Raw genomic sequence first — 27,625 nt, forward strand, 5'->3', positions numbered from 1 at the left:
GGAAGGAAAGTTGATGATGTTCTGGTTGGCTTCTTCTGTGAAGAGTTTGGCAAGAAATATAAACTCAATATCAAATCAAATAGTAGGCCTTTACTGCGACTCGCTCAGGAGGGCGAAAAGTTTAAGAAGTTGATGAGTGCAAATGCTTCAGATCTGCCTATGAATATGAAATGTTTGAATGATATTGATATCTCTGGGAAAAGGAACAGGGGTCACTTTGAAGAAATGTGTGACAGCCTGTTGTCTCAATTGGAAAATCCTCTGCACAGCATCTTAGAGCAAGCAAAGCTCAAGAAGGAAGATCATTCCCTTTTACAACAAAAAGTCAATGATTGTGTACAGCTGTATGGAGAGGCAACTCAAGTCACAGAGGGATGTCAAGAGTCCCTACTTGGAACAAAGCTTAGTGAAGCAAAGGTTCTCAAAGTTTTGTGGAAAACATTTATGGATTGCAGAGAGAGGCGTCTTAAGAATGTTGAAGACATTAAGACTAGCCCAATTGAGTTGCCTATGGATCACGGTCCTCCATGGTGGATTGGACAGACGGTTATGAGGGACAAGCTGTCTGACATTTATGAGAAAGCTGTCAATGAAGATGACAGAAACGAGAAGGAGCGAAATGATGCCAAAAATGCAGTTGAAGAATGTGTATATGAGATGAGAGACAAACTGTGTGGCATTTATGAGAAATCCGTCAATGAAGATGACAAAACAGTTTCATCCGGAAGCTTGAGGATAATAGGAGGCTTATCAGTGAGTCAGCAGTGCTTGACACTTGCGTGCCTGGAAATCTGTGTCCCAACCCTAGGGTTGAAACAAGAGGGGGGGGTATGTAACAGGAAGTCAGCTAAATCTGGGAATGTAGTCACAGGAAGGAGATACATTTCTACCTGATTTAGAAAGTCCATTAATTAATTTAGGGTGTTGGCTACAGAGCTAGCCAGCAGGAAGTTGAAAGGCCTTCACCTGTTCAGAATGAGGGAGTTAAGGCTCTATAATTTGTTCAGATAAATTCCTATTGTTTGCTGCCTCCAGAAGCTGCATCCTGAAGCCATGTGGGCTGGGAGCAGGAGGACAGTCAGCGTGTGCCTCCCGACAGGATGTGTGGGCCTGGGAGAAGACCCCCCGGAGTGATGTGTGCCCGGGACGGTAACCAAGGGTGAATACGTCTCAAAGGTGAGAAGACGAACTGTTGATGTGAAAGAAACAAAAGGACTGTGTTGCCCTGCGAAGCTATTATAAAAGGACTATTGAGTGTCCGCTGTAGGACAAGGAAGTCTGCCCGACGGTAGGTTGGAGACAGACACTTAGGCAGGTTCCAGTTGTGAGAAGGTAGCCGCCCACAGAGGCAAGGATTTATTTTCTGTTTTATTTTATTTTGGATGTTTTGCTGCATACAGCCTGGTGAAGAAAACACCATTTAATAAACCATACTGTTTGTTTGCAAGCACTTGTCGGCTACCTCTCTGGGAAAACGCACCCCCCAAGGGGTCATCCACGCCTACCACCGAGCTAATCCCTTACAACACACATACAGTACACACATACAATACATACAGTACACACATATACAGTACACACACATACAGTACACACATACAATACATACAGTACACAAACATACAGTACACACACATACAGTACACACAAATACACATACATACATACATGCACACACATACATATATAGATGCACACACATACAGTACACACATATACATACAGTACACACACATACATACATACATACACACACACATACACAAAGCCTTTTTAAAAAACGCTAGAGAGAGGTCTGTACCTTCCTGTAACTTCCTGCCGACCGGGTATTGCACTGTAGGGGGAGGCAGAGAGCACAGCACACATTCTGCTTTCAGTTTCCTATATGAGACCAGCTCCTTCAGTGCCGATTTATCGGGGAGCTCCGGTCTCAGTTGCGCTTGCCGCTCCTCATTTCTATACATACAGGGGGCCCTATCAGGCCCCCTGCAGCATGGGGCCCGGTCGCCATGGCGACCCCTGCGACCCCTGTACGTCCGCCCCTGGCTCTGCTGCAGACGAGTTGGTGACACCGCCACGACTTGCAGGCAGGCCTGCTGCCACCTCCTCTACTCCTCCTACTCCATCCTCTTTGCTAACCTCCTCGGCTGAGTCCTCTTCTGCTGTTGCGTCTTGCTCCACACCAACTGCACCCCCCCAGCTCCCCAGGGGCTATTCCACATGCCGGATACGACAGTGTCACGCTGTCTTGGGGTTGACTTGCCTGAAAGCAGAGAGTCACACCGGACCAGCACTACTGTCCGCCCTGAACGCACAGGTGGATCAGTGGCTGACCCCGCACCAACTGGAGATCGGCAAAGTGGTGTGTGACAACGGCAGCAATTTGTTGGCGGCATTGAATTTGGGCAAGTTGACACATGTGCCGTGCATGGCACATGTGTTGAATCTGATTGTGCAACGTTTTGTGCAGAAGTACCCAGGCTTACAGGACGTCCTCAAGCAGGCCAGGAAGGTGTGTGGCCATTTCAGGCGTTCCTACACGGCCATGGCGCACTTTGCAGATATTCAGCGGCGAAACAACATGCCAGTGAGGCGCTTGATTTGCGACAGCCCGACACGTTGGAATTCAACACTGCTAATGTTCGACCGCCTGCTCCAACAAGAAAAAGCGGTCAACGAGTATTTGTATGACCGGGGTGCTAGGACAGCCTCTGCGGAGCTGGGTATTTTTTTGCCACGTTACTGGACGCTCATGCGCAATGCCTGTAGGCTCATGCGTCCTTTTGAGGAGGTGACAAACCTAGTGAGTCGCACCGAAGGCACCATCAGCGACATCATCCCATATGTTTTTTTCCTGGAGCGTGCCCTGCGAAGAGTGCTGGATCAGGCCGTAGATGAGCGTGAAGAGGAAGAGGAAGAGTTGTGGTCACCATCACCACCACCAGAAACAGCCTTACCATCGATTGCTGGACCTGCGGCAACACTGGAAGAGGAGTGTGAGGAAGAGGAGTCAGAGGAGGAATGTGGCTTTGAGGAGGAGGAACACCAACCACAGCAGGCATCCCAGGGTGCTCATTGTCACCTATCTGGTACCCGTGGTGTTGTACGTGGCTGGGGGGAAGAACACACCTTCAATGACATCAGTGAGGACGAGGAATTGGACATGAGTAGCTCGGCATCCAACCTTGTGCAAATGGGGTCTTTCATGCTGTCATGCCTGTTGAGGGACCCTCGTATAAAAAGGCTGAAGGAGAACGACCTGTACTGGGTGGCCACACTACTAGACCCCCGGTATAAGCAGAAAGTCTGTGATATGTTACCCAATTACCGGCAGTCGCAAAGGATGCAGCAGCTACAAAATAAGTTAAAAAGTATGCTTTACACAGCATATAAGGGTGATGTCACAGCACAACGGGAATCCAACAGGGGAAGAGGTGAAAGTAATTCTCCTCCTACCACCACAACCACGCCGGCAAGGACAGGACGCTTTACAGACGTCTTGTTGATGGAGGACATGCGGAGCTTTTTTAGTCCTATGCATCGCCACAGCCCTTCGGGGTCCACCCTCAGAGAACGACTCGACCGACAGGTAGCAGACTACCTTGCCTTAACTGCAGATATCGACACTCTGAGGAGCGATGAACCCCTTGACTACTGGGTGTGCAGGCTTGACCTGTGGCCTGAGCTATCCCAATTTGCCATTGAACTTCTGGCCTGCCCCGCTTCAAGTGTGCTGTCAGAAAGGACCTTCAGCGCAGCAGGAGGTATTGTCACTGAGAAGAGAAGTCGCCTAGGTCAAAAAAGTCTTGATTACCTCACGTTTATTAAGATGAATGAGGCATGGATCCCGAAGGGACTGACAGTGGGGGATGCATTAGACTAAAAAAGGCCTGATGACTCTGAGATGCCTTGGGCTAAAAATGGTCCACACGCTGCTGTATTTAATCTCTGCATGCCAGATGACTTACGTGACGTCTCCGCCACCAACTACGGTTCAAGCCGCAATGTTTTAGTGCACTTTCTGCCTTGAAAACCTCAATTTTTCCGGCCGCTGCTACAGCAGCGGCTGCAACAATACCTATTTTTTCATGCATGTGTACATGCCTAATTTTTCTGGCCTCTGGTGCTACACTGTGGCTGCAAAAAAAAAAAAAAAAAGGCACATACAAGTGTCAATTCCCCTTCGTGATCGTTACCTTGTTGTGGTGAAGGGGCTTGCGTATCACAATTAAGCAATCACCTCTAGGAGTGTGTTGGCACTGTTGGCACACCCCAGATGATAAGGTCGTTGCTTCATTGTGAACAGACCAAAAGCGATCAGCATGATAATTTTTCATAGAAAAAACATTAATTTTCTTTAATTAAAAAAAAAAAGAGGACAGCCTCTGCGGAGCTGGGTATTTTTTGGCCGCGTTACTGAATTCTCATGCACAATGGCTGTAGGCTCATGCGTCCTTTTGCGGAGGTGACAAACCTGGTCGGTCGAACCCAAGGCAACATCATCGACCTCATCCCATATGCATTTTTTCTGGAGCGTGCCCTGCGAAGAGTACTGGATCAGGCCGTAGATGAGCATGAAGAGGAAGAGTTGTGGTCCCCATCACCACCAGAAGCAGCCTTGTCGTTGTCGATTGCTGGACCTGTGGCAACGCAGTGAGAGGAGTCTGAAGAAGAGAAGTCAGAGGAGGAAGGTGGCTTTGAGGAGGTGGAAGACCAACCACAGCAGGCGTCCCAGGGGGCTTGTTGTCACCTTTCGGGGACCCTTGGTGTTGTACATGGCTGGGTGGAGGAAGAGACCTTCAATGACGTCAGTGAGGACAAGGAACGGGACATGGCTAGCTTGGTATCCAACCTTGTGCAAATGGGGAGTTTGCGGTTGTGCAAATGGACTGACTGACTGTTGGCCAATGGCCAGGTGACAACTGCACCCTGTTGGAGGCAGGGGCGCAGCGCAAGGTAGTGAACCCGATAGCAGACTGCTGCGGATGGACCGGAACATGAGCCCAAGATTCCCCAGGGCGCGGAGTCTAAGACCCAGCAGGTGTTCACCATAGCCTCTAGTGGTGAGGATGGACTTGGCTGCAGCTGGGCCCAGGTCGCGGCCCCTGGGGTCCCCCAGGTCACGCTCCGTAGGGAGAGAAGGGAAGCAGCCACTCAGGACACACGGAATGGTGATGGGTAAGCCGAGGTCGGGGTAACAGCCAAACAGGAACAGTCAGTGACAGAGCCAAGCCAAAGTCGGTACACAGTAGATCAAGCACACAGGAAACAGGAAACTAGCAACAGGGAACAGCAAAGCTAGCTGGCCTGCAGTGCACTGGTTAATATAGACTTCCTGTAATGGCCTGGGGTGGAGCCAAACAGGGAGGAGAGATAATAAAAACAGCCAGAAGGAATGGTCTTGCCCTTAATGCAGACATGAGGAATGAGGAAGGATAAGGAGGGACAGGTAAACTACCAGACATTTATTGCATGTCCATGACAATGGGGAGTTTTGTATGTCAGAGTTTGGTCAGACTGTCACTGTGAAGCGGGCGTAACCCTTACACTATAAATATAATAAATAAGAGTAAAAATCTGCCTAGTTGCTATTTCAACGATATTGGTGACCAATCCAGATTGTACTGTGTATGGTGTGCTATCCAAAAATGTAAAATAAAATAAACCTGTGTGATATAAATTGTTGAAAACAGCACTTTATATTTGGTAACACTGTATGATTATTGAAGCGGATAACACATTTATTGATATACTCAGCAGCATTGGAATCACATGAAAACATTGACTTTTCACAAAACAATTTATATCACACAGGTTTATTTTATTTTATTTTATATTTTTGGATAGCACACCATACACAGTACAATCTGGATTGGTCACCAATATCGTTGAAATAGCAACTAGGCAGATTTTTACTGTTGCGCAACACTATTTATTGTATTTATATAGCACAGAGCACATTCTGAGGAGTGAGGTGTTTGCGGCAGTTGTAAAATCTAGATTAGGGGGGTAGCTCGCAGGATTCCAATCTGATTTTGAGTAACCCTTACACTACCTGATTGATACAATATACCTGATCGTATACACACACTGGATGTTTTAAAGCACGTTATTCCAAACAATTTAGGAATGTTAGGTGATTTATGCCCTTTATGGAATAAAACACAACTCTGCGTCAACTAGATAATTTTCCATGGGAGTTTTGCCATGGATCCCCCTCCGGCATGCCACAGTCCAGGTGTTAGTCCCCTTGAAACAACTTTTCCATCACTATTGTGGCCAGAAAGAGTCCCTGTGTGTTTTAAAATTCGCCTGCCTATTGAAGTCTATGGCGGTTCGCCCGGTTCGCCAAATGTTCGCGTTCGCTGTTCGCGAACGGCGAATTTTAGGTTCGCGACATCACTATCAAGGTTTTGACCTGGATGCACTGTGCTAAGAGGAACGAAATTCCCCTTCGCCTCTTAGCAGCTGATGTAGAAAAAGCATTTGACCGCTTAGGTTGGCCCTTTTTCACAGAAACCTCATCTCAGATAGGGATACAATCAAGATTCCTTGTGAAAATACTAGCGCTATATCAAACCTGATGGCTAGGGTAAGGATTAATGGGTTGTTATTAAATCAAATAGTTATAGGAAACTGCACAAGACAGGGGTGCCCTCTGTCACCTATTGTATCCTGTATATTTTGGCAATGAAACATCTAACCAATGCTATCAAAAAGAACCCCTTAGGTACAAGCCATTGAAATAGGTATTTTTGAATGTAAAATGTGCCTCTTTGCTGATGACCTATTGTTACTTGTTTCAAACCCTTGCATTGCTTTTCCAGCATTGTTAAAATAATTCAATGACTTTTCTATGGTCAGTAACTTTAAGGTGAATATATAGTACATAAAATAAAGGCATTGGATGTATTCTTAACCACTTAAGCCCCAGAGGATTTGGCTGCTGAAAGACCAGGGGGTATTTTGCAATTCGGCACTGCGTGATTTTAACGGACAATTGCGCGGTCGTGAGACGCTTTTTTTCCCACAAACATAGCTTTCTTTTGGTGGTATTTGATCACCTGTGTGATTTTTTGATCATGCGCTATAAACAAAAAAAGAGCATCAATTTTGCAAAAATAACAATATTTTTCACATTTTTTTATATGAAATTCCCCCAAAAAAATGTAAAAATCAAAATTTTTTAACATTTTTGGCCAATTTGTTTTATGCTACATATGTTTGGTTAAAAAAAAATAGCAAAAAGCGTATTTTGATTGGTTTGCGCAAAAGTTATCGCGTTTACTAACAAAGGGAAAGATTTTTGTCATTTTTGTTGTTTTTTTTTTAATGCGTAATGGCGGCGATCTGCAATTTTTTTTGCGGTACTGCGACATTGGGGGGGAAAGATCGGACCCTTGACTGACATTTTTGACACTTTTGGGGTTACCAGTGACATTTCTACAGTAATCAGTGCTATACATATGCACTGTTACTGTAAAATTACACTGGCAGTGAAGGGGTTAACTTTATTTGAGAGGGAGGGGCTGTGTGTGTCCCTAGGGGCGTGATTCTAACTGTGATTGGCTGTGGCTTGAGCTGTAGGAACAATGATCAACGATCCTACATAGTAGAACCGTATGATCATTGTTTCTACACAGGGGAGAATGACAGGCGGCTTGTTTACACTAGCCGCCTGCCTTTCTCCCTCTCCCCCGACGATCGCTGAGTGACCGGCGGACATCGGGTCCGCCGGTCACACACGCGGGGGTCCGTGACCGCGCGGGAGCGGGAGTCAGAGCCTCACAGGCTAGTGACGTACCGATACGTCACTCTGCCTGTGAGGGGCTGACCGCCGCAGTATATGTACTTGCGGCGGTCGGCAAGTGGTTAATAGAAGGTGAGGTAAATGTCCTACATAAAGATTTTACATTTCATTGGCAGGAGAAAACATTGAAATACTTAGGTGCCTATCTGGCTAAGACAGAGGGAGATTTGTATACGTTGAACTACCGGGCACTAATTGCTTTAATGCATCAGAAATTAAAACAATGGGTGAGACTAAAAAATCTTGGAAGAATATCAATTTTAAGCAATGCCACTCTACCAAACCATGAATTCTGGTGGTTTGGTAGAGTGGCATTGCTTAAAATGGATATTCTTCCAAGACTTTTGTATATATTTCAGACTATATCAATAAGCCTCCCTTAAAAGTTCTTCTGAATTGTACGTTCTGCACTTAAATATGTCTGGGCTAGCTTCAAACCAAGATTAATACGACATGCCTATAAGGAGGAAACAACAAGGAGGACTGGGACTACCAAATTAAGCACTTTATCATAAAGCAGCACTTATGGCCAGACTCATAGATAGTATATTTTGCTTTAGGATAAGCAATGGGTCCAGATAGAAGCCCAGTTGTCTCCACTTACCCCACTGTCTTTGCTTTTACTAAAAAAAAACATCCAAAAACAACTTACTCTTTTTTATTATTACCACTTCTTAAAATGTGGGATAATTTAATTAAAACTATACCTATTTCAACCTGTGAAGGTCCAATGACCCCAATTTTCGGTAACCCAGATTTTCCAACAGGACAGTTTAGACAGTGACTGTTCAAGTAGATTTCCTGCTCAATTTCACCAATATTGATTGCCCTCTCCAAGAGCAACTTAAAGTCCCTAAGGGAAATACCGGAGGGTTCAGAAAAAACGCAAGGAAATTGGCTGGAGTATTTTCAACTTAGGATTTTTTATAAGAACTTATTAATTAAGGGACCAATACACAGACCACATACATCTTTTGAAAAACTATGCTTAGGGTCGCAGGCTCCTTCCCGCCCAATTTCAACCATTTATGCTCTACTGCTGTCCGCCTCAACCCCAAGATTCCCATAATACATAGTTGAGTGGGAAAGGGAATCGGAGAGTACAATCTCACAGGAAGACATTAGAAAAGCATTTATGTGGACACTAAAATATCTGGTTAGATTGCACAGAATATTTCTTCAACAGTCAAATATCTGTTAAAGGTGTCAAATATACCTGGGCGCATTGCTCCATTTGTGGTGGACATGCCCAATAACTGTACCCTTTTGGACAACTACCTGTATATTCAACGTATATAAATTTATGACAAATAGAGAAGCTGCTTGCATGCCGCAGGTAGCATTGCTGTAGATCTTTCCAGGTTCTGCTAGGGAGATAAAGAAGGCACTCCTACGATTTTGCTTGTCGGCCGCGAGGGTTGTAATACCAAGATTTTGGAGATCTCCCCCCCCCCCCCCCCCCCCCGGGAATAGTAGAGTTGGTAGAGTAAATGCCAAATTTACGGAGAATAGAGGAACTGACCGCAGTGATAAATGACAACAGTGAGAAATTTCTTGCAGTATGATCCTCATGGAATTCTCTGTGCATCTCCAAGGATGAGGGAGTTGTTAGAAATTAAATGGGTTATATAGTAAAGTAGTTATTTTGGGTATAGGAATGCAGGTGGAGAGGATAGGAGAGAATTGAGAGATTTATTTGTTTTTCCCCCTTTTTATTTTTAATTATTCCCTGAGTGGCTGGGGGTTGGGTTTATGGAGAAGGTGTCTTAAGAATTCTTCCCCTTATGGAAGATTATAATTGCATATGCAGGCCTCTCTATGATAATATAGAATGTGGTAGATTTATTTAGGAATAGAGAGACACATATTTGAAGGTTATGTGAATATTGTTGTGACAGACCCAGCAAGGACAGGGGCCTTTGGAGGGGATTCCAGAGTGGCTTCTTACCCACTGACTGTGGGCCCTGGCTTTTAAGGGAACACTACTGTTTGGGAGGTGTATGCCTGGGGGACCCTTGGAGTGGTCTTGTTTCAGATTCAAGTTTATGTCCCCAAAAACACACAAACTCTGGGAATCTAGGCACCGGAATCCATGTTTTAGGGCCTAGATTCCCCATTAACAGCAATGACTGCTTCAGATTGTAAGACTCAGAGCAGATGTTAAAATTGTGACAGTACCAGTGTCAGGGTACCAATAGCAGGAGGGCTCTAGGACCCAGTGTCCGTCAGAATAGGAGAAGGGCTCTAGGACCCAGCAACTCTGTCAGCCCCTTACCTGGGCCTTTATAAGTAAGCCAGCCCTTCTCTAAGTGCTGTTTGATCTTCAGCTTCTACCAACATCCTGTTTCCTGTGATTCCTGGTTCCTGACTCGGCTTGTTACACCTCCATCTCCAGCTTGCTTCCTGACTTTGACCTCGGCTTGTTTAACGGATCTCCTCTGCCTGCTACCTGTCCAGACCTTGGCTACCACTTGACCTTGTCTCCTCCGCTACCCACCTGGCATCGAACCTCGGCTTGAATCAACCACCCTCTGTCTCAGCGATCCTAAGTACCTGCTTCATCTCACAGGTGCCACCTGCCTGCAGTAACCCCCGCAGCACCACAGCGGTATTCCTGAACCCGTTTCTGCAAGCAACTCTGCAGGCGACCTGTGCGACTTTGGGCCTAACTCCTCCTGTCTCATCTCCAGGGGAGTTTGGCACTTAGCTGCAAGGGAAGCCCTCTCTCCATTGGCCTCCAGCACTTGATACCTGATAGTATCAAACAGCCAGGATGTCTGAGGCCGAGAGAGGTGCTTCTGCACTTGAAACCCTATGTCAGCAGATGGCGGCTCTGACACAAGCAGTCAAAAATCTGCAGGAAGGTTACTTCCAACTTGAGGGGCGGTTCCACGCCCTCACAGGTTCCATGACTTCCACCGAATCCAATCAAGCCACTAGCCCTGCCTCGTCACCAGCGTCCTCCACATCAGCTGTTGCCGCTCCACCCGCTGTGGTACTGCCTCCTCCAGAGCCCAGAGTTCCCACTCCTGAGCGTTTTTCAGGGGACCGGCGGAGGTTCAGAGCTTTCAGGAATGCCTGCGAACTTTACTTTGCCCTGCAACCTAGGACCTTCGCTTCAGAAACTGTCCGAGTGGGGTTCATCATCTCCCTTCTATCTGATGAACCACAATCCTGGGCCCATAACCTCCTAGAACGACAGGATGAGGTGCTGAACTTAGTCTCCATGTTTTTTGAAGCCATGGCTACTTTATATGATGACCCACAGAAAACTGTCACCGCAGAGTCTGCCCTTCACTCCCTGGTGCAGGGAAGACGACCAGTAGAGGATTACATTGGGGAGTTCCGTAGATGGGCAGCTGATACCGGATGGAATGATGCAGCTTTGAAGTATCAATTCCGTTTAGGCCTATCCGAAACAATCAAGGATGAGCTGGCCAGGTCTGAAGCTCCCGCCACGCTAGAGACTCTGATCCAAACTTCCATCCAGCTAGATAGGCGTCTGCGGGAGCGACGCTTTGAGCGTTCTCAGACCTTTCGGCCAACCTGGGTACTGCCCAAGGTCCCGGCTCCAACACTTCCTGCCGCTGCTCCTCTAAATACCTCCAATATAGAACCAATGCAGATTGGTCTGCTTCGACCCACTTTAACCCCAGAAGAAAGAGGACGCAGGAGGCAAAACAATCTCTGTCTCTACTGTGGAGCATCAGGACACTACCTTCGCAACTGTCCGATTCGGCCAAGTAAGTCCAGGCACCTGTACCCTACATATCTTCAGCTGTCCGGATCACTATCTACTCACATTATTCTCCCCATCTCTCTGCAGGTGGCTGGAAGGGAGGTCAAACTGCGGGCAATAATCGACTCTGGAGCTTGCAGCTGCTTCCTGGACATCAACCTGGCTAAAGACCTGCACATTCCTCTGACTACCAAGGATCAAAGACTAGACATACACCTAGCTGATGGAAGTCAACCTAGTTCAGGACCTGTTACCCAAGAAACAGTCCCTATTCTCACAACCACAGACACAGGGCACCAGGAACTTCTCTGTTTTGATGTGATCAGTTCTCCAATTTTTCCAGCTATTCTTGGAATCCCGTGGCTACAAGCCCACAACCCATCAGTGGACTGGTCCCGAGGGGAGGTCACCTTCTCTTCCAGCTACTGCCGCCAGCATTGCGGTATCCCCACGCTAACCAACCCCCATACCTGCCTGACCATACAACCAGCAACAGACACCAGTCTAGTAGTCCCTTCAGTCTACCATGACTACCTTGACGTCCTATTGAATTGCTCCCTGGAGCAGAAATTCCCTTCGGGCGCATCTTCCCTTTGTCCGAGGTGGAATTGGAGGCTTTCAGACAATACATAGATGAGAACCTAGCCAAAGGTTTCATTCGTCCCTCTTCCTCACCTGCTGGCGCAGGCATCTTCTTTGTTGAAAAAAAAGACCACTCCCTCAGACCCTGCATCGACTACCGGGAGCTCAACAAAATTACCATCAAGAATAGGTACCCTCTTCCCCTCGTTCCGGAGTTGTTCCAGAGGTTTCGAGCGGCCCGGGTATTTACAAAACTGGACTTAAGAGGGGCTTATAATCTAGTTCGCATCAGAGAGGGGGACGAGTGGAAAACGGCCTTCAGAACACGCTTTGGCCACTTCGAATACCTCGTAATGCCATTTGGGTTATGCAACGCCCCCGCAACATTTCAACACCTGGTCAATGATATATTTCGAGAATACCTTGACTTATTTCTGATCGTCTACCTGGATGATATCCTGATCTTCTCCCCCTCTCTCGAGCTCCACCGAATCCACGTCAAGAAGGTATTGGGTACCCTCCGCAGGCACGGTTTGTATGCCAAGGCCGAGAAATGCGATTTTGAAAAACAATCTATTCAATTTTTGGGCCTCGCAATCTCCGTTGGGGGAATCTCTATGGATCTCCAGAAGGTCACAGCAATCCTAGACTGGCCTGCACCTACAGACCGAAAGGGAGTCCAAAGATTTGTAGGCTTTGCCAATTTTTACCGGAGATTTATTAAGGACTTCTCCACTATCATCGCCCCAATTACTCAACTCACACGTCTCCACACCCGTTTCCTCTGGAATCAGGAAGCCCAAGTAGCCTTTGAAAAACTCAAAACCTTGTTTACCTCTGCTCCGGTGCTGCAACACCCGGACCCAGCGCTCCCTTTCGTTCTTGAAGTAGATGTATCACGTACCTGGTGGAGACCAAGCTGTAGAGGGGGCTTCTCTTGCACCTCCTGTCCAACACCCCTGATAGAGATGACAGGCGGTGTAGGACACAGAGTGGCACGAGGGCCGGTATAGCAGGTGATGTCTTGGCAGAAGACTGATGGCTGTGGATCACCGGATGAACACCTGGAACTGGAACTCGGTGATGCTGGATGAGAAGGCAGGAGCGAAGTCGGAACACAAGCCAAGGAGTTGTCAACAGCCGGACAGCACGGGTACAGGAACGTGAGGCAAAAGCGGAGTCAGGATACAGGCCGAAGTCGGTACACAGTCTGGCAGCAAGGTACAAAGGCATAAGGCAAGGCAGGGTCAAACACAGGCTGAGGTCACAGGTAGGCAGGCAGGAATCCAAGGAGAGTCAAAGGCATGCCGGGTCAGTATAACGGGAAATCCACAAGCAGGTCAGGGCACAGGTAGACAGGAACACAAGCTGAAAGACCACTCAGCAATGTGCTCCTGTCACCGCTTGGTATAAATAGGCCGTTTGGCGCCAATTGCGTGCGCACGTTGCGTACGCACGTTCGCGCCTTCGCGCGTTCGCGCATTGGCGCATGCGCATTCGTACATTCCTTCCCGTGTGCCTGGGCATGCACACTGAGCGTCTCTTACATTGCCCCCCCCCCAATGGGCGGCCTCCGGATGCCCATCTGCAACATCTTCTCAGGATGAAACTGAAAAAAGGTTTGTATTAGATCCGTAGCATGGAGGTTGGCTTCTGGTTCCCATGAATTTTCTTCCGGGCCATAGCCCTTCCATTTAATCAGGTACTGGACAGTACCTCCTCTTTTCCTACAGTCCAATATTGCTTCAACCTCGTATTCTTCGTTGCCATCAATAATTTCAGGCAGGGGTGGATCCGACTCACGGTCAGGAAATGGATTGGGTCTGGTAGGCTTCAGTAAGGACACATGGAAGACAGGGTGAATTTTGTATGTTTCCGGGAGTGAAAGTTCGTAGGCAGCAGGATTGATCTGTCTCTTAATAGAGAATGGACCGATATATCTAGGTCCCAATTTTTTAGATGGACATGACAGTTTCAAATTAATGGTGGATAACCAAACCTTGTCTCCCGGTCTGAGGTTCAGATCTCCCCTTCTTTTCCTATCAAAAATTTTTTTGTTGTCTTGCTGTGATTTGACAATGGCGTCTTGCAATAGCTTGTTGTTGGTTTGCAAAAATGTGGCTCTTTCCTGGACTGCAGGAACTGAGGAATCAGGCATCACATCAGGTATAAAAGCTGGGAAGTACCCATAGTTTGCAAAAAACGGGGCTTGACCCGTGGCCGAATGCACTGCGTCATTATATGCAAACTCTGCCAGGGGTAAAAGTGATGCCCAGTCATCCTGTGAGAATGAAGAAAAACACCGGAGATACTGCTCCAGGGTCTGGTTTTTTGCGCTCCGTTTGCCCGTTCGTTTGTGGATGATAGGCAGAGGAAAAGTACGTGTCGATTTTCAAAGTTCTGCAGAGGTCTCTCCAGAATCTGGAAGTAAATTGCACCCCCCGGTCTGAGGTGATGTTGCTAGGTACCCCGTGGAGCCGAACCACTTCCTTGATAAAAGTTTGGGCGGTTTCCATTGCTGAGGGAGTTCCTGACATAGGGATAAAGTGGGCCATCTTTGTTAATCTGTCGACCACCACAAAGATGGTTGTGAATCCTTCAGAAGGAGGAAGCTCAACTATAAAATCCATATTTATCATCTCCCAAGGCCTCTTGGGAATGGGCAAGGGCCTTAGTAGACCCCAGGCTTTGGCCTTGTCATTCTTGTTCCGAATGCAGATTCCACAAGTGCTAACATAATTATGGCAGTCAGACCTCAGACCAGGCCACCAAAAGGACCGTTGTACCAGGTCAACCGTCTTAGATATTCCAAAGTGCCCTGCCAAGGGGTGATCATGGCACAGGCCGAGGACCTTGGCACGTAGACTTGGGGGTACGAACACTTTTTGGTTGTAAAAAAAAAAGTCCCTCTTGTTCCTGAAGGCACATACCTGATGGTAAAACATCCCTTGTGGACGCCTGCTTCAGCTGTGTTAACAGATCTGTTTGCAACAGTAGAAAACTTTGGGCCGGCAGGATTGTGTCTACTTGACTACACTCTTCGTCCTCTGGGTACATGCGGGATAGCGCATCAGGTTTGCCATTCTTGGAGCCCGGCCTGTAGGTGATATGGAAGATAAAACGAGAAAAGAACAGTGCCCACCTGGCTTGACGTGGTTTCAGTCTTTTAGCTGTTCGGAGGTACTCCAGATTTTTGTGATCGGTAAAGATCAGGATAGGGTGGGATGCTCCTTCTAACAGGTAGCGCCATTCTTCCAAGGCTACCTTGATGGCCAGTAGTTCCCGGTCTCCAACATCGTAGTTCCTTTCTGCTGGGCTGAGCTTCCTGGAAAAGAAGGCAACAGGGTGAAGAAGAGATTTCGTACCTGAACGCTGTGACAGGATCGCACCAACGGCATTTTCTGAAGCATCCACCTCAAGAACATAGGGTAATGCAGGATTTGGGTGTTGTAAGATAGGTGCAGTAGTAAATAGGACCTTTAACTGGTCAAACGCAGCTTGTGCTGCCGGTGTCCATTGGAAACGGGTACCTTGCCTTGTTAGCTGGGTGACCGGAAGGATAATAGCGGAGAAGTTCTTGATAAACTTGCGGTAGAAATTAGCGAATCCAATGAACCTCTGTGTGCTCTTCCTGTCTGTGGGAGTGGGCCATTCGAGGATCGATTTGACCTTTTGGGGGTCCATGGAGATCCCAGAAGTGGAAATGACGAGTCCCAAGAATTGGATTGATTCCTTTTCGAACTCGCATTTCTCGGCCTTCGCGTATAATCCATGGTCTTTTAGGCGGCCGAGAACCTTCTTGACATGTTCACGGTGTACTTGAATGGAATCTGAAAAGATAAGAATGTCATCAAGGTAGACAATCATAAATAGATCAAGAAAGTCTCTGAAAATGTTGTTTACAAAATGCTGAAAAGTGGCTGGAGCATTGCACAATCCAAAGGGCATGACAAGATACTCGAAGTGTCCGAATCTTGTGCGAAAGGCGGTCTTCCACTCGTCGCCCTCGCGGATCCGTACTAGATTGTATGCTCCTCGTAGGTCAAGTTTTGTGAATACCGTGGCTGCCCTGAAACGTTGGAATAGTTCAGGAACCAAGGGCAGAGGATATCTGTTTTTGACAGTAACCTTGTTCAACTCCCGATAATCAACACAGGGACGTAGAGAATGATCCTTCTTTTCAACAAAGAAAATACCAGCCCCCGCGGGGGACGTAGAGGGCCGGATGAAGCCTTTTTTCAGGTTTTCATCAATGTAAAGGCGTAATGCCTCGAGCTCCAGTTCAGAGAGGGGGAAGATACGCCCAAACGGTATCTCAGCACCTGGTAAAAGTTCAATTGGGCAGTCATACGGCCGGTGAGGTGGTAGGATGTCTGCTTTCTGTTTATCAAAGACTTCCAAGAACTCATGGTAAGCTGCGGGCACAAGTTGGGATGCAGAGGGATCAGGTTGCAGGCCCAAAAGTGATGCAGGTTTCCCAGGACTGGGCTGGAAGCAGTTTTGTTGACAGTAGGTGGATGGAAATGCCACTTCTCCTGACTTCCAGTTTATCTGAGGATTGTGTGCTTGTAGCCATGGAATACCGAGAATGATAGGGAACAGAGGAGATGGGATAATGTCCAAACATAAGTATTCTCGGTGGCCTTTATTAGAGATAGCCAGTAATGGGCAGGTTTCTTGGGTTATAGGCCCAGACTTGAGATGGGATCCGTCAGCTAGATGGATAGATAGCTGGCGGGTCTTTGCTTGCAAAGGGATTTGATGACGCTGAGCAAAGTCACTGTCCATGAAGCAGCTGCAAGCGCCAGAGTCAATAATGACTGGGACTTGGATGGTCTTTCCGAGAATCTGTAGCGAGAGAGGTAGGGTAATGTGAGTGGACAGATCCCTCCTATAAGTGTTTGCAAGGTAAGAAGGGAAAGCAAACTGAGACTTACTAGGCCGCACCGGGCAGGTCTGAAGGTAATGTCCGGCCTCCCCACAATAGAGGCATAAGTTGTTCCGGCGTCTTCGCAATCTCTCCTCAGTGGTTAGTGGAGAGCGTAAAAGTCCGAGTTGCATGGGCTCCACACTGGAGGTTGTGGGGAAAGAGACAGGTGGACGAAAAGCCGGAGGTGACGGCACTTGAGGCAACCTCCAGGTAGGTCTGGAACTTCCAGCTCTTTCCACTCTCCGTTCCCTGAGCCTGCGGTCAAGCTGGATAGTAAGACTAATAAGGTCATCAAGAGAATCAGGCGTACCCACTCTGGCAAGTTCATCCTTAAGGCCCTCTGATAGGCCGAGACGGAATTGATGCCGTAAGGCTGCATCATTCCAGCCTGTATCGGAAGCCCATCTGCGGAATTCGGCGACATAGTCCTCAGCAGGGCGGCGGCCTTGTTGTAACGTATGTAGGGTTGCTTCGGCTGTAACAGATCGCTGGGGGTCGTCATAAAGCTGCGCCATTGCTTCGAAGAATGATGAAATGGTGTTCAGGGTTATACTATTTTGTTCCAGCAGACGGTGGGCCCAGGATTGCGGCTCTCCGAGAAGTAGAGAGATCACGAACCCCACCTTGGTGGATTCAAGTGAGAAAGTCCGTGGCTGCAGGGCAAAGTATAGCTCACAAGAATTCCTGAAAGCCCGGAATTTGTGTCGGTCACCCGAAAATCGTTCTGGAGCAGGTACCCGAGGTTCTGGTGGTGGCAAAACCACTGCAGGTGTAGATAGAGCCCGTTTGGGCACGGAGGACCCAGGTGCCGGGGTTGCCGGGATAGAAGCCATGGATTGGATGCGACCCTCTAATTGGAAGTAGCCCTCTTGCAAGGATTTGACTGCTTGGGTAAGCGAAGCAAGTTGCTGGCATAATGTCTCTAGAGGTGAAGCCCCTCTCTCGGTCTCCGACATCTGGCAGAGTGGTACTATTACGTACCTGGTGGAGACCAAGCTGTAGAGGGGGCTTCTCTTGCACCTCCTGTCCAACACCCCTGATAGAGATGACAGGCGGTGTAGGACACAGAGTGGCACGAGGGCCGGTATAGCAGGTGATGTCTTGGCAGAAGACTGATGGCTGTGGATCACCGGATGAACACCTGGAACTGGAACTCGGTGATGCTGGATAAGAAGGCAGGAGCGAAGTCGGAACACAAGCCAAGGAGTTGTCAACAGCCGGACAGCACGGGTACAGGAACGTGAGGCAAAAGCGGAGTCAGGATACAGGCCGAAGTCGGTACACAGTCTGGCAGCAAGGTACAAAGGCATAAGGCAAGGCAGGGTCAAACACAGGCTGAGGTCACAGGTAGGCAGGCAGGAATCCAAGGAGAGTCAAAGGCAAGCCGGGTCAGTATAACGGGAAATCCACAAGCAGGTCAGGGCACAGGTAGACAGGAACACAAGCTGAAAGACCACTCAGCAATGTGCTCCTGTCACCGCTTGGTATAAATAGGCCGTTTGGCGCCAATTGCGTGCGCACGTTGCGTACGCACGTTCGCGCCTTCGCGCATTCGCGCATTGGCGCATGCGCATTCGCACATTCCTTCCCGTGTGCCTGGGCATGCGCACTGAGCGTCTCTTACAAGATGCTTCTGAAGTGGCGACGGGAGCCGTGCTTTCTCAGCGGATGGGCCCAAAAGCTCTACTACACCCAGTAGCCTTCTGCTCTAAGAAATTAAACCAGGCTGAGAGAAACTACGACGTAGGTGACCGAGAGCTTCTGGCTATTAAAGTGGCCTTTGAAGAGTGGAGATATCTATTGGAGGGCGCCAATCACCCGATCATGATTTTTACGGACCACAAAAACTTAGAGTATCTGAGGTCCGCCAAACGCCTAAGACCCCGACAAGCTAGATGGGCATTATTCTTCTCACGATTCAACTTCCATTTAACCTATAGACCAGGATCCAAGAACGGGAAGGCAGACGCCTTGTCCCGGATGTTCCCTGAATCCACAGAACCTGCTCCACCGAGCACTATTCTTTCAGCCCAGAACTTTTTATTGATTCAACCCAGCTTGAAATCGGTCATTGAACGAGCCTCTGCTTCATGCCAGGAAACTGAGCAGGTCTCGTTAAGGAAACAAGATGGATTACTCTGGCACCAGGATAAGGTCTTCGTGCCTCAGGAGGCAAGGCTTCAGGTCTTCAAGACGTACCACGACCACCAGTTAGCCGGCCACTTTGGAGTTCGTAAAACAAGTGAGCTCATCCAACGGTCCTTCTGGTGGCCCAACCTTAGTCGAGACTGTAGAGCCTATGTTAAATCGTGCTCTGTGTGCCTACGTAGCAAGGGTGACAAGACAAGGCCATGGGGACTACTGAGACCCTTACCTATTCCTAACCGTCCATGGGAAGGTATCTCGATGGATTTTATTGTGGAGCTTCCGCCCTCGGAGGGTTTTACTGCCATTATGGTGGTGGTGGATCGCCTGTCGAAGATGGCCCATTTTCTACCCTTGGTAGGCACTCCTTCAGCAACTGAGACTGCCCACATCTTCCTCAAGGAAATTGTGAGACTCCACGGCTTTCCCGGAAGCATTGTTTCTGATCGGGGGGTACAATTTACCTCCAAGTTTTGGAGAGCTCTGTGTAATGCCCTGAAAATAGAACTTTGCCTCTCATCAGCATACCATCCTCAGAGCAATGGACAAACAGAGCGTACGAATCAAACCTTGGAGCAGTACCTCCGCTGTGTCTCAGCCTTTTCACAGGATGACTGGGCCTCGTTGCTTCCATTTGCGGAGTTTTCTTATAACAATTCACTACACTCAGCCACAAACCAGTCTCCATTCTGGGCCAACTATGGATTCCACCCACTTGCCTTGCCTGACACTATATTCGAATCTGCAGTACCTGCGGTCCAGGACAGACTTGCTTTTATACAGCAAAACTATCAAACCCTTCAAGAATGCATACTGAAGGCTCAAACCGACTACAAGAAATTTTTTGACAAGAAACGCAGGGGGAATCCCTCCTTTAAAATTGGGGATGAGGTATGGCTGTCTACGGCCAATCTGAAACTGCCTTGCCCATCGAAGAAGCTAGGGCCTAAATACATTGGTCCGTTTCCAATTAAACGAGAGGTAAACCCAGTGGCTTTTTGAATTATCCCTGCCGGATTCTTATAGGATTCACCCAGTTTTTCATGCCTCTCTCCTAAAAACGGCCATTCCAGATCCATTTCCTGGGAGAGTGGAACTTCCTCCACCATCAGTAACTGTTGGTGAAGAAACAGAATATGAGGTGGAGTCAATATTGGATTGCAGGAAACAAGGCAGGCAAATCCAATATCTGAACAAATGGAAGAGGTATCCACCTGAAGAAAGCTCTTGGGAACCAAAGATCAACATTCATGCCCCTAGACTCCTTCGGGAATTTCATGCCAGATATCCAAGGAAGATGGCCTGGTTGGGCATCCGGAGGCTGCCCATTGGGGGGGGGGCACTGTCAGGGTACCAATAGCAGGAGGGCTCTAGGACCCAGTGTCCGTCAGAATAGGAGAAGGGCTCTAGGACCCAGCAACTCTGTCAGCCCCTTACCTGGGCCTTTATATGGAAGCCAGCCCTTCTCTAAGTGCTGTTTGATCTTCAGCTTCTACCAACATCCTGTTTCCTGTTTCCTGTGATTCCTGGTTCCTGACTCAGCTTGTTACACCTCCATCTCCAGCTTGCTTCCTGACTTTGACCTCGACTTGTTTAACGGATCTCCTCTGCCTGCTACCTGTCCAGACCTTGGCTACCACTTGACCTTGTCTCCTCCGCTACCCACCTGGCATCGAACCTTGGCTTGAATCAACCACCCTCTGTCTCAGCGATCCTAAGTACCTGCTTCATCTCACAGGTGCCACCTGCCTGCAGTAACCCCCGCAGCACCACAGCGGTATTCCTGAACCCGTTTCTGCAAGCAACTCTGCAGGCGACCTGTGCGACTTTGGGCCTAACTCCTCCTGTCTCATCTCCAGGGGAGTTTGGCACTTAGCTGCAAGCGAAGCCCTCTCTCCATTGGCCTCCAGCACTTGATACCTGATAACCAGTCCCATTTAGTCTCTGTCCCAACCCCCTTGTTTCCCTGGATTATCTGTTCCCTGTACCAGCCAAGCTATCTATGTTATGTGCTTATACGGATGGCATTATAGTGCAGCCGGGGGTCTGTGGTGCGCCTACAGAGACTCAATTCTTGTGGCAGCGGGAATGCGCACATTGTGTAACCGGACTCATGAGACTATTTCGGGATCTGAGGTCTGGTTAGCAGAAGAGGAGAGGTACGGATAATACCAGCCACCATGGAAGAGGAATTCGTAAGGAGAGTGCAAGAGAAGCAGATGAAGCACAAAGGACCAGTGCCAACGCAGGTCCTACTGGAATGGTATGACTCTGTCCGCTGCCAACTCTGGAAGAAATCCTCTTCTCCACCCAGGAAAGGTACTGGTCGCAGTATGGATTATGGATGCTGTTTTTGGGAGAACTACCACACAAGCAGTGGACAGCTGAGTTAAGCAGGCTGGTCCGGGCAGAGATACAGCCAAATGAAAGCAACAGAGCTCTTCGGTGGCATGTAGCCCAAGCATGCCCTTGGACAGCGGATGACAGCCGAATGGAAGGCTTTGGTTGGGGCTGTTGTAGGGAAAGTTGCCAGGGGATCCTGACTTTGGGAGCAATCTGGAATGGCGGTTGGATTACAGAGAACAGATACTAAACATCTTGGAAGTGCGCTGGGCACTGGAAGATATGGAGTTTTGGCCATTTAGGAATGGGAGCTGGAGATCGCCTACAGACGGCTGCTAGACTCTGCTCAGCAGCAGGGCAGGGCTCCCTTTGCCTTGGACTATCCAGAAGTACCAGCCGACAGTTCTGAAATCCCGGCTAAAGTGTCGGCAATAGGGCAGAGTAACAGTGTGGTTTGCTCTCCTCCACCTCCAGCTAAGGAAGCAGAGCTCTTACTGTATGTTGGATGCAGCAAGTTTTGACTCCTCTTGACGAGCCTGTTTCTGCACAGGACGAGCTTGGATGGAGGAATGCATCTGTCAAGATAAGGGTACAGGAGATGGAGCAGCCGGCTCATCTTCCTAGCTGCAGTTCAAGGACTCGGGAGAAGAGAAAGACATCCTCACTCCCCAGCCACAGATCACAGAAAGCATGGATTTTATTGACTTTTCATTGAAGGATGTAACATTTACTGAGATTCCAACTGAAGTGCTGACAACAGGGCAGAGCTCTGCTAGCCTCTGCCCAGCACCGGGAACATTTTCTAGGTTCCAGGGACAGGCGATGGTATACCTCTATCCAGTGGTGGGATTCAAAAATTTTAGTAACCAGTTCCAACTTTCCTAGCAGAATGACCAGCGTACCCCTTTCAATGCACAGTGACCAGCGTGCCCCCCTTTCAATGCACAGTGACCAGCGTGCCCCCCTTTCAATGCACAGTGACCAGCTTGCCCCCTTTCAATGCACAGAGACCAGCGTGTCCCCTTTCAATGCAGAGATCATCGTGCTCGTGCCCCCCTCAATGCAGAGATCATCATTCATGCCCCCTTTCAATGCAGAGACCAGCATGCGGCGTCACGGCGTGCCCCCTTCAATGCAGAGAGAGACCACCATGCTGCGTGCCCCCTTCAATGCACAGATCATCATTCATGCCCCCTTCAATGCAGAGACCCCCATGCTGCGTTCCCCCTTTCAATGCAGAGACCAGGCCAGCGTGCTGCGTGCGTGCCCCCTTCAATGCAGACATCATCGTGCCTGCCCCCTTCAATGCAGAGTGAACAGCGTACCAACTTGCCAAGCCCCCAGACCAGACCAGGCCAGCGTGCTGAGTGCGTGCCACCTTCAATGCAGACATCATCGTGCCCCCTTCAATGCAGAGTGAACAGCGTGCCAACTTGCCAAGCCCCCAGACCAGGCCAGCGTGCTGCGTGCATGCCCCCTTCAGTGCAGACATCATCGTGCCCCCTTCAATGCAGAGTGAACAGCGTGCCAACTTGCCAAGCCCCCAGACCAGGCCAGCGTGCTGCGTGCGTGCCCCCTTCAATGCAGACATCATCGTGCCCCCTTCAATGTAGAGTGAACACCGTGCCAACTTGCCAAGCCCCCAGACCAGTGACTGTCACTTACCTGTTGTAGACTTGTAGGCAGCGACTTCTGCTCTTCAGTCCCCGCGTCTCCTTGAGTCCTCCCGTGTCCCGCCTCCTCCTGGCCAATGATGATTTTCATTCGCTATTGTCACACAATGGGCGGGCTCGGGGCGCACACTGCTCTGCGCCCCGGGTCCACCCTTTCCTTTCCTACTAGAGCCAATAGGCGGGGAGTCGGGGACTGTCTGGGAGGCGGCGGCCTGCAGGAGAAATGGGTGACGTCACTGGTTGCTAGACGCTAAGCGGCTCTAGCCTAGCGACTAGTGACTGTGTGTGGGCTCCGGCCACCTCCCTGCAGAGAGACAGCGCCGACAGGGGAGGGAGCAGCAGATGGTCAAACTCAAACGGTTCTGCGAACTTGCAAAAAGATATAAAAAGGGTTCTATGGAACTGGTGCGAACCGGCTGAATCCCACCACTGCCTCTATCCCCAGTCACCAGTTCTAGAGACTTTTCTGCTGAGGAGAAACAACCCAGTGAGCCTCCAGCAGAGTAGCTTGCATCAAGGCATGGCGCTGTTGACTTCTGCATTCAACAATGGTTTGCCCTGATGGATTTGTGTAAGGCCGCCAACTTTTCAGTTTACTTACCAGCAGAAAAGCTGGCATCAGGGCAGAACATCAATGAGCTCTGCCCAGCACCAACAGCAGCTTCAGCCTTCCTAAGAGATGAGGCAGCCGGCCTTTCTTCCACACCATGACAGGGACATGGGTTTTTCTGCCAGCAGCATCTGTGGAGTTACAACTGTGCACTTGGGAGACAGTACAAGAGAAATGTCATACCAGCAGCCAGATGAGGGTAAGGGAGGTGGAGAAGCTGGCTCATCTCCCCAGCAGCAGATAGTGTCCCAGAACGGTAAAGACCACCCAGCTGAAGGGCTGGCAGCAAGACAGAGATTCCAAGACCTCTGTCCCACATCTACTAATGACAACTATTACCTGCAGCCAAGAATGGAAATCATGTGTACCGACTATGTGAGTTCACTCTGACTAACGCATGTCCAGACCAGGTGGAGGTCTGGGACATTGTTAGTCAACCTTGGATGGGGGAGAAATGTAACAGGCCCAGCCAGGACAGGGGCTTTTGGAGGGGACTGCAGAGTGGCCTCTTACCCACTGACTATGGGCCCTGGCTTTTAAGAGAACACTACTCTTTCGAAGGTGTATGTCTGGGGGACCCTTGGAGTGGTCTTGTTTCTGATTCAAGCTCATGTCTCCCCCAAAACACATCACAAAAACATTGTTCTGTTACCAGGCAATGGAAGTTTACACGATGGACATACATCTCCTGAGTACCGGGGTCTGTCACAATTGTGTTTGTGTTAATATTGATGTAAAATAAAAATTATAATATAAAAAAAAAGAAAAAAATTGAAGGGAGAAAAATGTTAAACAGCATACAGTACTTTCATTTCCCTGGCTTCCATCAAAGGTGACATCATGTTCCAGAGAGATCCTAAGAGATGGTAAATAGTCCAGTCAGGCAAAAATATGATCCTGTACTTTGCTGGAGTGTCTTTGCAAGATTTATTTCCCAGGATCTCACAGTATGAAGCCAGAAAATGGTAAGACTCCGTTCACACTATGTCGGATCCGACTTCGGGGTGACCTGTGAAGTCGCATGCAGTGCGAATTGCACGGACTTTATAAAATGAATGTCTATGCAAGTCGCTCCAGGTCGCCCCGAAGTAGTACAGGTTCTAATAGGAGCGACTTGTGTCGCTCCTATTAGAACCGTTCCTGTACTACATTATGGGACGTGACGGACTGCGACTTGTCAGGCTGACCAAGTAGTGGTCCAAGTCGGATCAGTGTGAATGGGCTTTAAGTGTATTAAAGCATAAAGTATTGCAGCTTACTGTCCTTAGATGTGGCAGCTGCATTCGTTTTCTTTTTTTCACAAATTTTATTTTTATTTTAACCTGGTTACTCTGCCAGTAACATACTCCCTGTCCTAAAGTGACAACTGTACTCAGCAGTGCTGTCACCCTAGGACATAGCATGGTACTTGGACCACATAACACCTCCCAATCCTTACTTTTTAACTGGGGGAAGTGTTTTGTAGTCTAAAGAGATGGCAGGGAATAATGCCAGCTGTGAACAATACAGAGGGAGAGACTACAGGAAGTCCTCATCTTAGGAAATTTATGGCTAGAAAAAATGTTTTTTGTACTTGTCAAACAGATATAACAAAAACACACATTCAGTGATATATTTTAACAGACCAAAATGGTGCGCATATCAGTGCCACCTATCAGTGGCCATCAGTGTGGCATATTAGTGCCACCTCATCAGTGCCACCTAATCAGTGCCCTTCAGTGCCACCTCACCAGTGCCCATAAGTGCCACCCCATCAGTGCCCATCAGTGCAGCCCATTAGTGCCACCCCATCAGTGCCCATCAGTGCAGCCCATTAGTGCCCATCAGCGCTGCCTCATCAGCGCACATTAGTGAAGGAGAAAAATTTCATAACTTATTTACATAAGTTACTGAGAGAAACTAAGAAAAACTTTTTTTTTCAAAATTTTCTATTTCTTTTTTTTTTTTTTTTTTTTTTTAAGAAACCCATCTGTGGTTAAATACCACCATAAGAAAGCTTTATTTGTGTGAAAAAATGTTTCATTTGGGTACAGTGTTGCATGACCACGCAATTGTCATTCAAAGTGTGACAGCGCTGAAAGCTGAAAATTGGCCTGAGCTGGAAGGGGGTGAAAGTGCCCTGTATTAAAGCAGTGGTATAGACTCTGTTGAGGATAAAGGGGGGCTGAATGCTGCACATACGAATTACAAACACCTAGAGATGCCAGTACATAATTGGCAGCAGCTTCCAAAACCTTTTATCATGGCTGAATCGCAGACACTTCTGTTTCAGCACTTGCTGATAAGCTTGTCCACCTTCTGCACATTCTTGTTGACCCATAAGGCTGCTCATCATAGTATTGAGTCTATAGGAAAATGTGAGGCAGGCTTCACAGCAAGATCATGCTCTATCAGTTAGTAAGGTTCCTGAATCTGTTGCAGATATGCGGAGGCACATTTAGTGCCTAAACTAACTTTGGGTCCAAAAATGTGAGCAATTGGGCTAAGTATTTAGTTTCTGACCATCTATCCTAATAGCTGGTGATGGAAACCTGTATTGAGAGAAATATGGCAGTTGTCAGTGCTGAAAATACTAAAAATGGTAGTTACCTGAATGCTCCTGCTTTATTATATTCTTGTCACTGACTGCAAGAATGCAAATCAGAAAAGTTGTAGTGAAGTCGGAACACCTACATTTTATAATTGGTCCAGATCAGTGATTCAAGTAAACCAAGCAACTAGCATTTACAGAAGAAGAGTCCATATTTCCTCAGTGTGTCTCCATTTATAGCTATACATGTGCGATAGTGAATGCATGTTTTTGCACATTTTGATGCATCACATTTAGGGCAGCCCAAGGAAATGAATGTGCAAAAATCACATGAAAGAAGTGTAAGCATCCTTTTTTAAGTCATGCCGCACCAAAACAGTAAGGTGATTTCACTCAAATATAAACAGAACCTACAGGTTTACAGTACTTTTATATGTTGCTGGTTGTGAGTTATATATTTGGTGCTTGAATATCAATTACCAACCTGAAACCCACTGCATCCAGATTACATCGTACTTTTTTGGGGTGGGAATGAAGTCTTGTAGACAGTAGCAATAAAGAGTTTCAACCTTGTCTGCTTCTTCTTCTAGATAGTTTTGGGCTTCTTCTAGGAAAGGCTCTGTCATATCCACCAGTTCAATAGTATTGAAAACTGGTAAAAGGACATGTTTACTCACTCTACCAATCCCCGAGCCACAATCAAGAGCATAGTCTGTACCAGCTTTTCCAGGTCCCTATAATTGGGGAAAAAAATGCAGTTAGTCTTTATTGCCAGTGCTTTTGCAACAAGTAAGTTGCTATATGCAAAATTAGGTGACCAACCATGGCAGTGTTAAAGGGGCGTAAGGGTTATCAGCTGTGACAAAGTCTGTAAGACCTCCTATATGTGAATATTAAATATACAGTGCCTTGAAAAAGTAGTCATACCCCTTGAAATTTTACAACCAAAAACGTAAATGCATTTTATTGGGATTTTTTGTGGCAGACCAACACAAAGTGGCACATAGATTCTCCCACCTGAGCTGCAGATCTCTACAGCTCTTCCAGAGTTACCATGGGCCTCTTGGCTGCTTCTCTGATTAATGCTCTCCTTGCCTGGCCTGTCAGTTTAGGTGGACAGCCATGTCTTGATAGGTTTGCAGTTGTGCCATACTCTTTTCATTTCCGAATGATAGATTGAACAGTGCTCAGTGAGATGTTAAAAGCTTGGGATATTTTTTTTATAACCTAACCCTGCTTTAAACCTCTCCACAACTTTATCCC

The 27,625-nt window shown here is 47.9% G+C and overlaps 1 protein-coding gene across 1 annotated transcript in view; it reads right to left on the reverse strand.

Annotated features, from left to right (window-relative positions):
- The window catches only part of NTMT2 (N-terminal Xaa-Pro-Lys N-methyltransferase 2), a 132,736-nt gene that overhangs the window by 21,650 nt on the left and 83,461 nt on the right, over positions 1–27,625 (reverse strand). The window contains exon 3 of the mRNA XM_082266086.1: positions 26,847–27,096. Within this exon, the coding sequence (XP_082122212.1) occupies positions 26,847–27,096 (250 nt within the window). The remainder of the gene's footprint in view (positions 1–26,846; positions 27,097–27,625) is intronic.

This window comes from Pelophylax lessonae, assembly GCF_965119305.1.
Source record: "Pelophylax lessonae genome assembly, chromosome: 8".
In the NCBI taxonomy this organism is placed as follows: domain Eukaryota; kingdom Metazoa; phylum Chordata; class Amphibia; order Anura; family Ranidae; genus Pelophylax; species Pelophylax lessonae.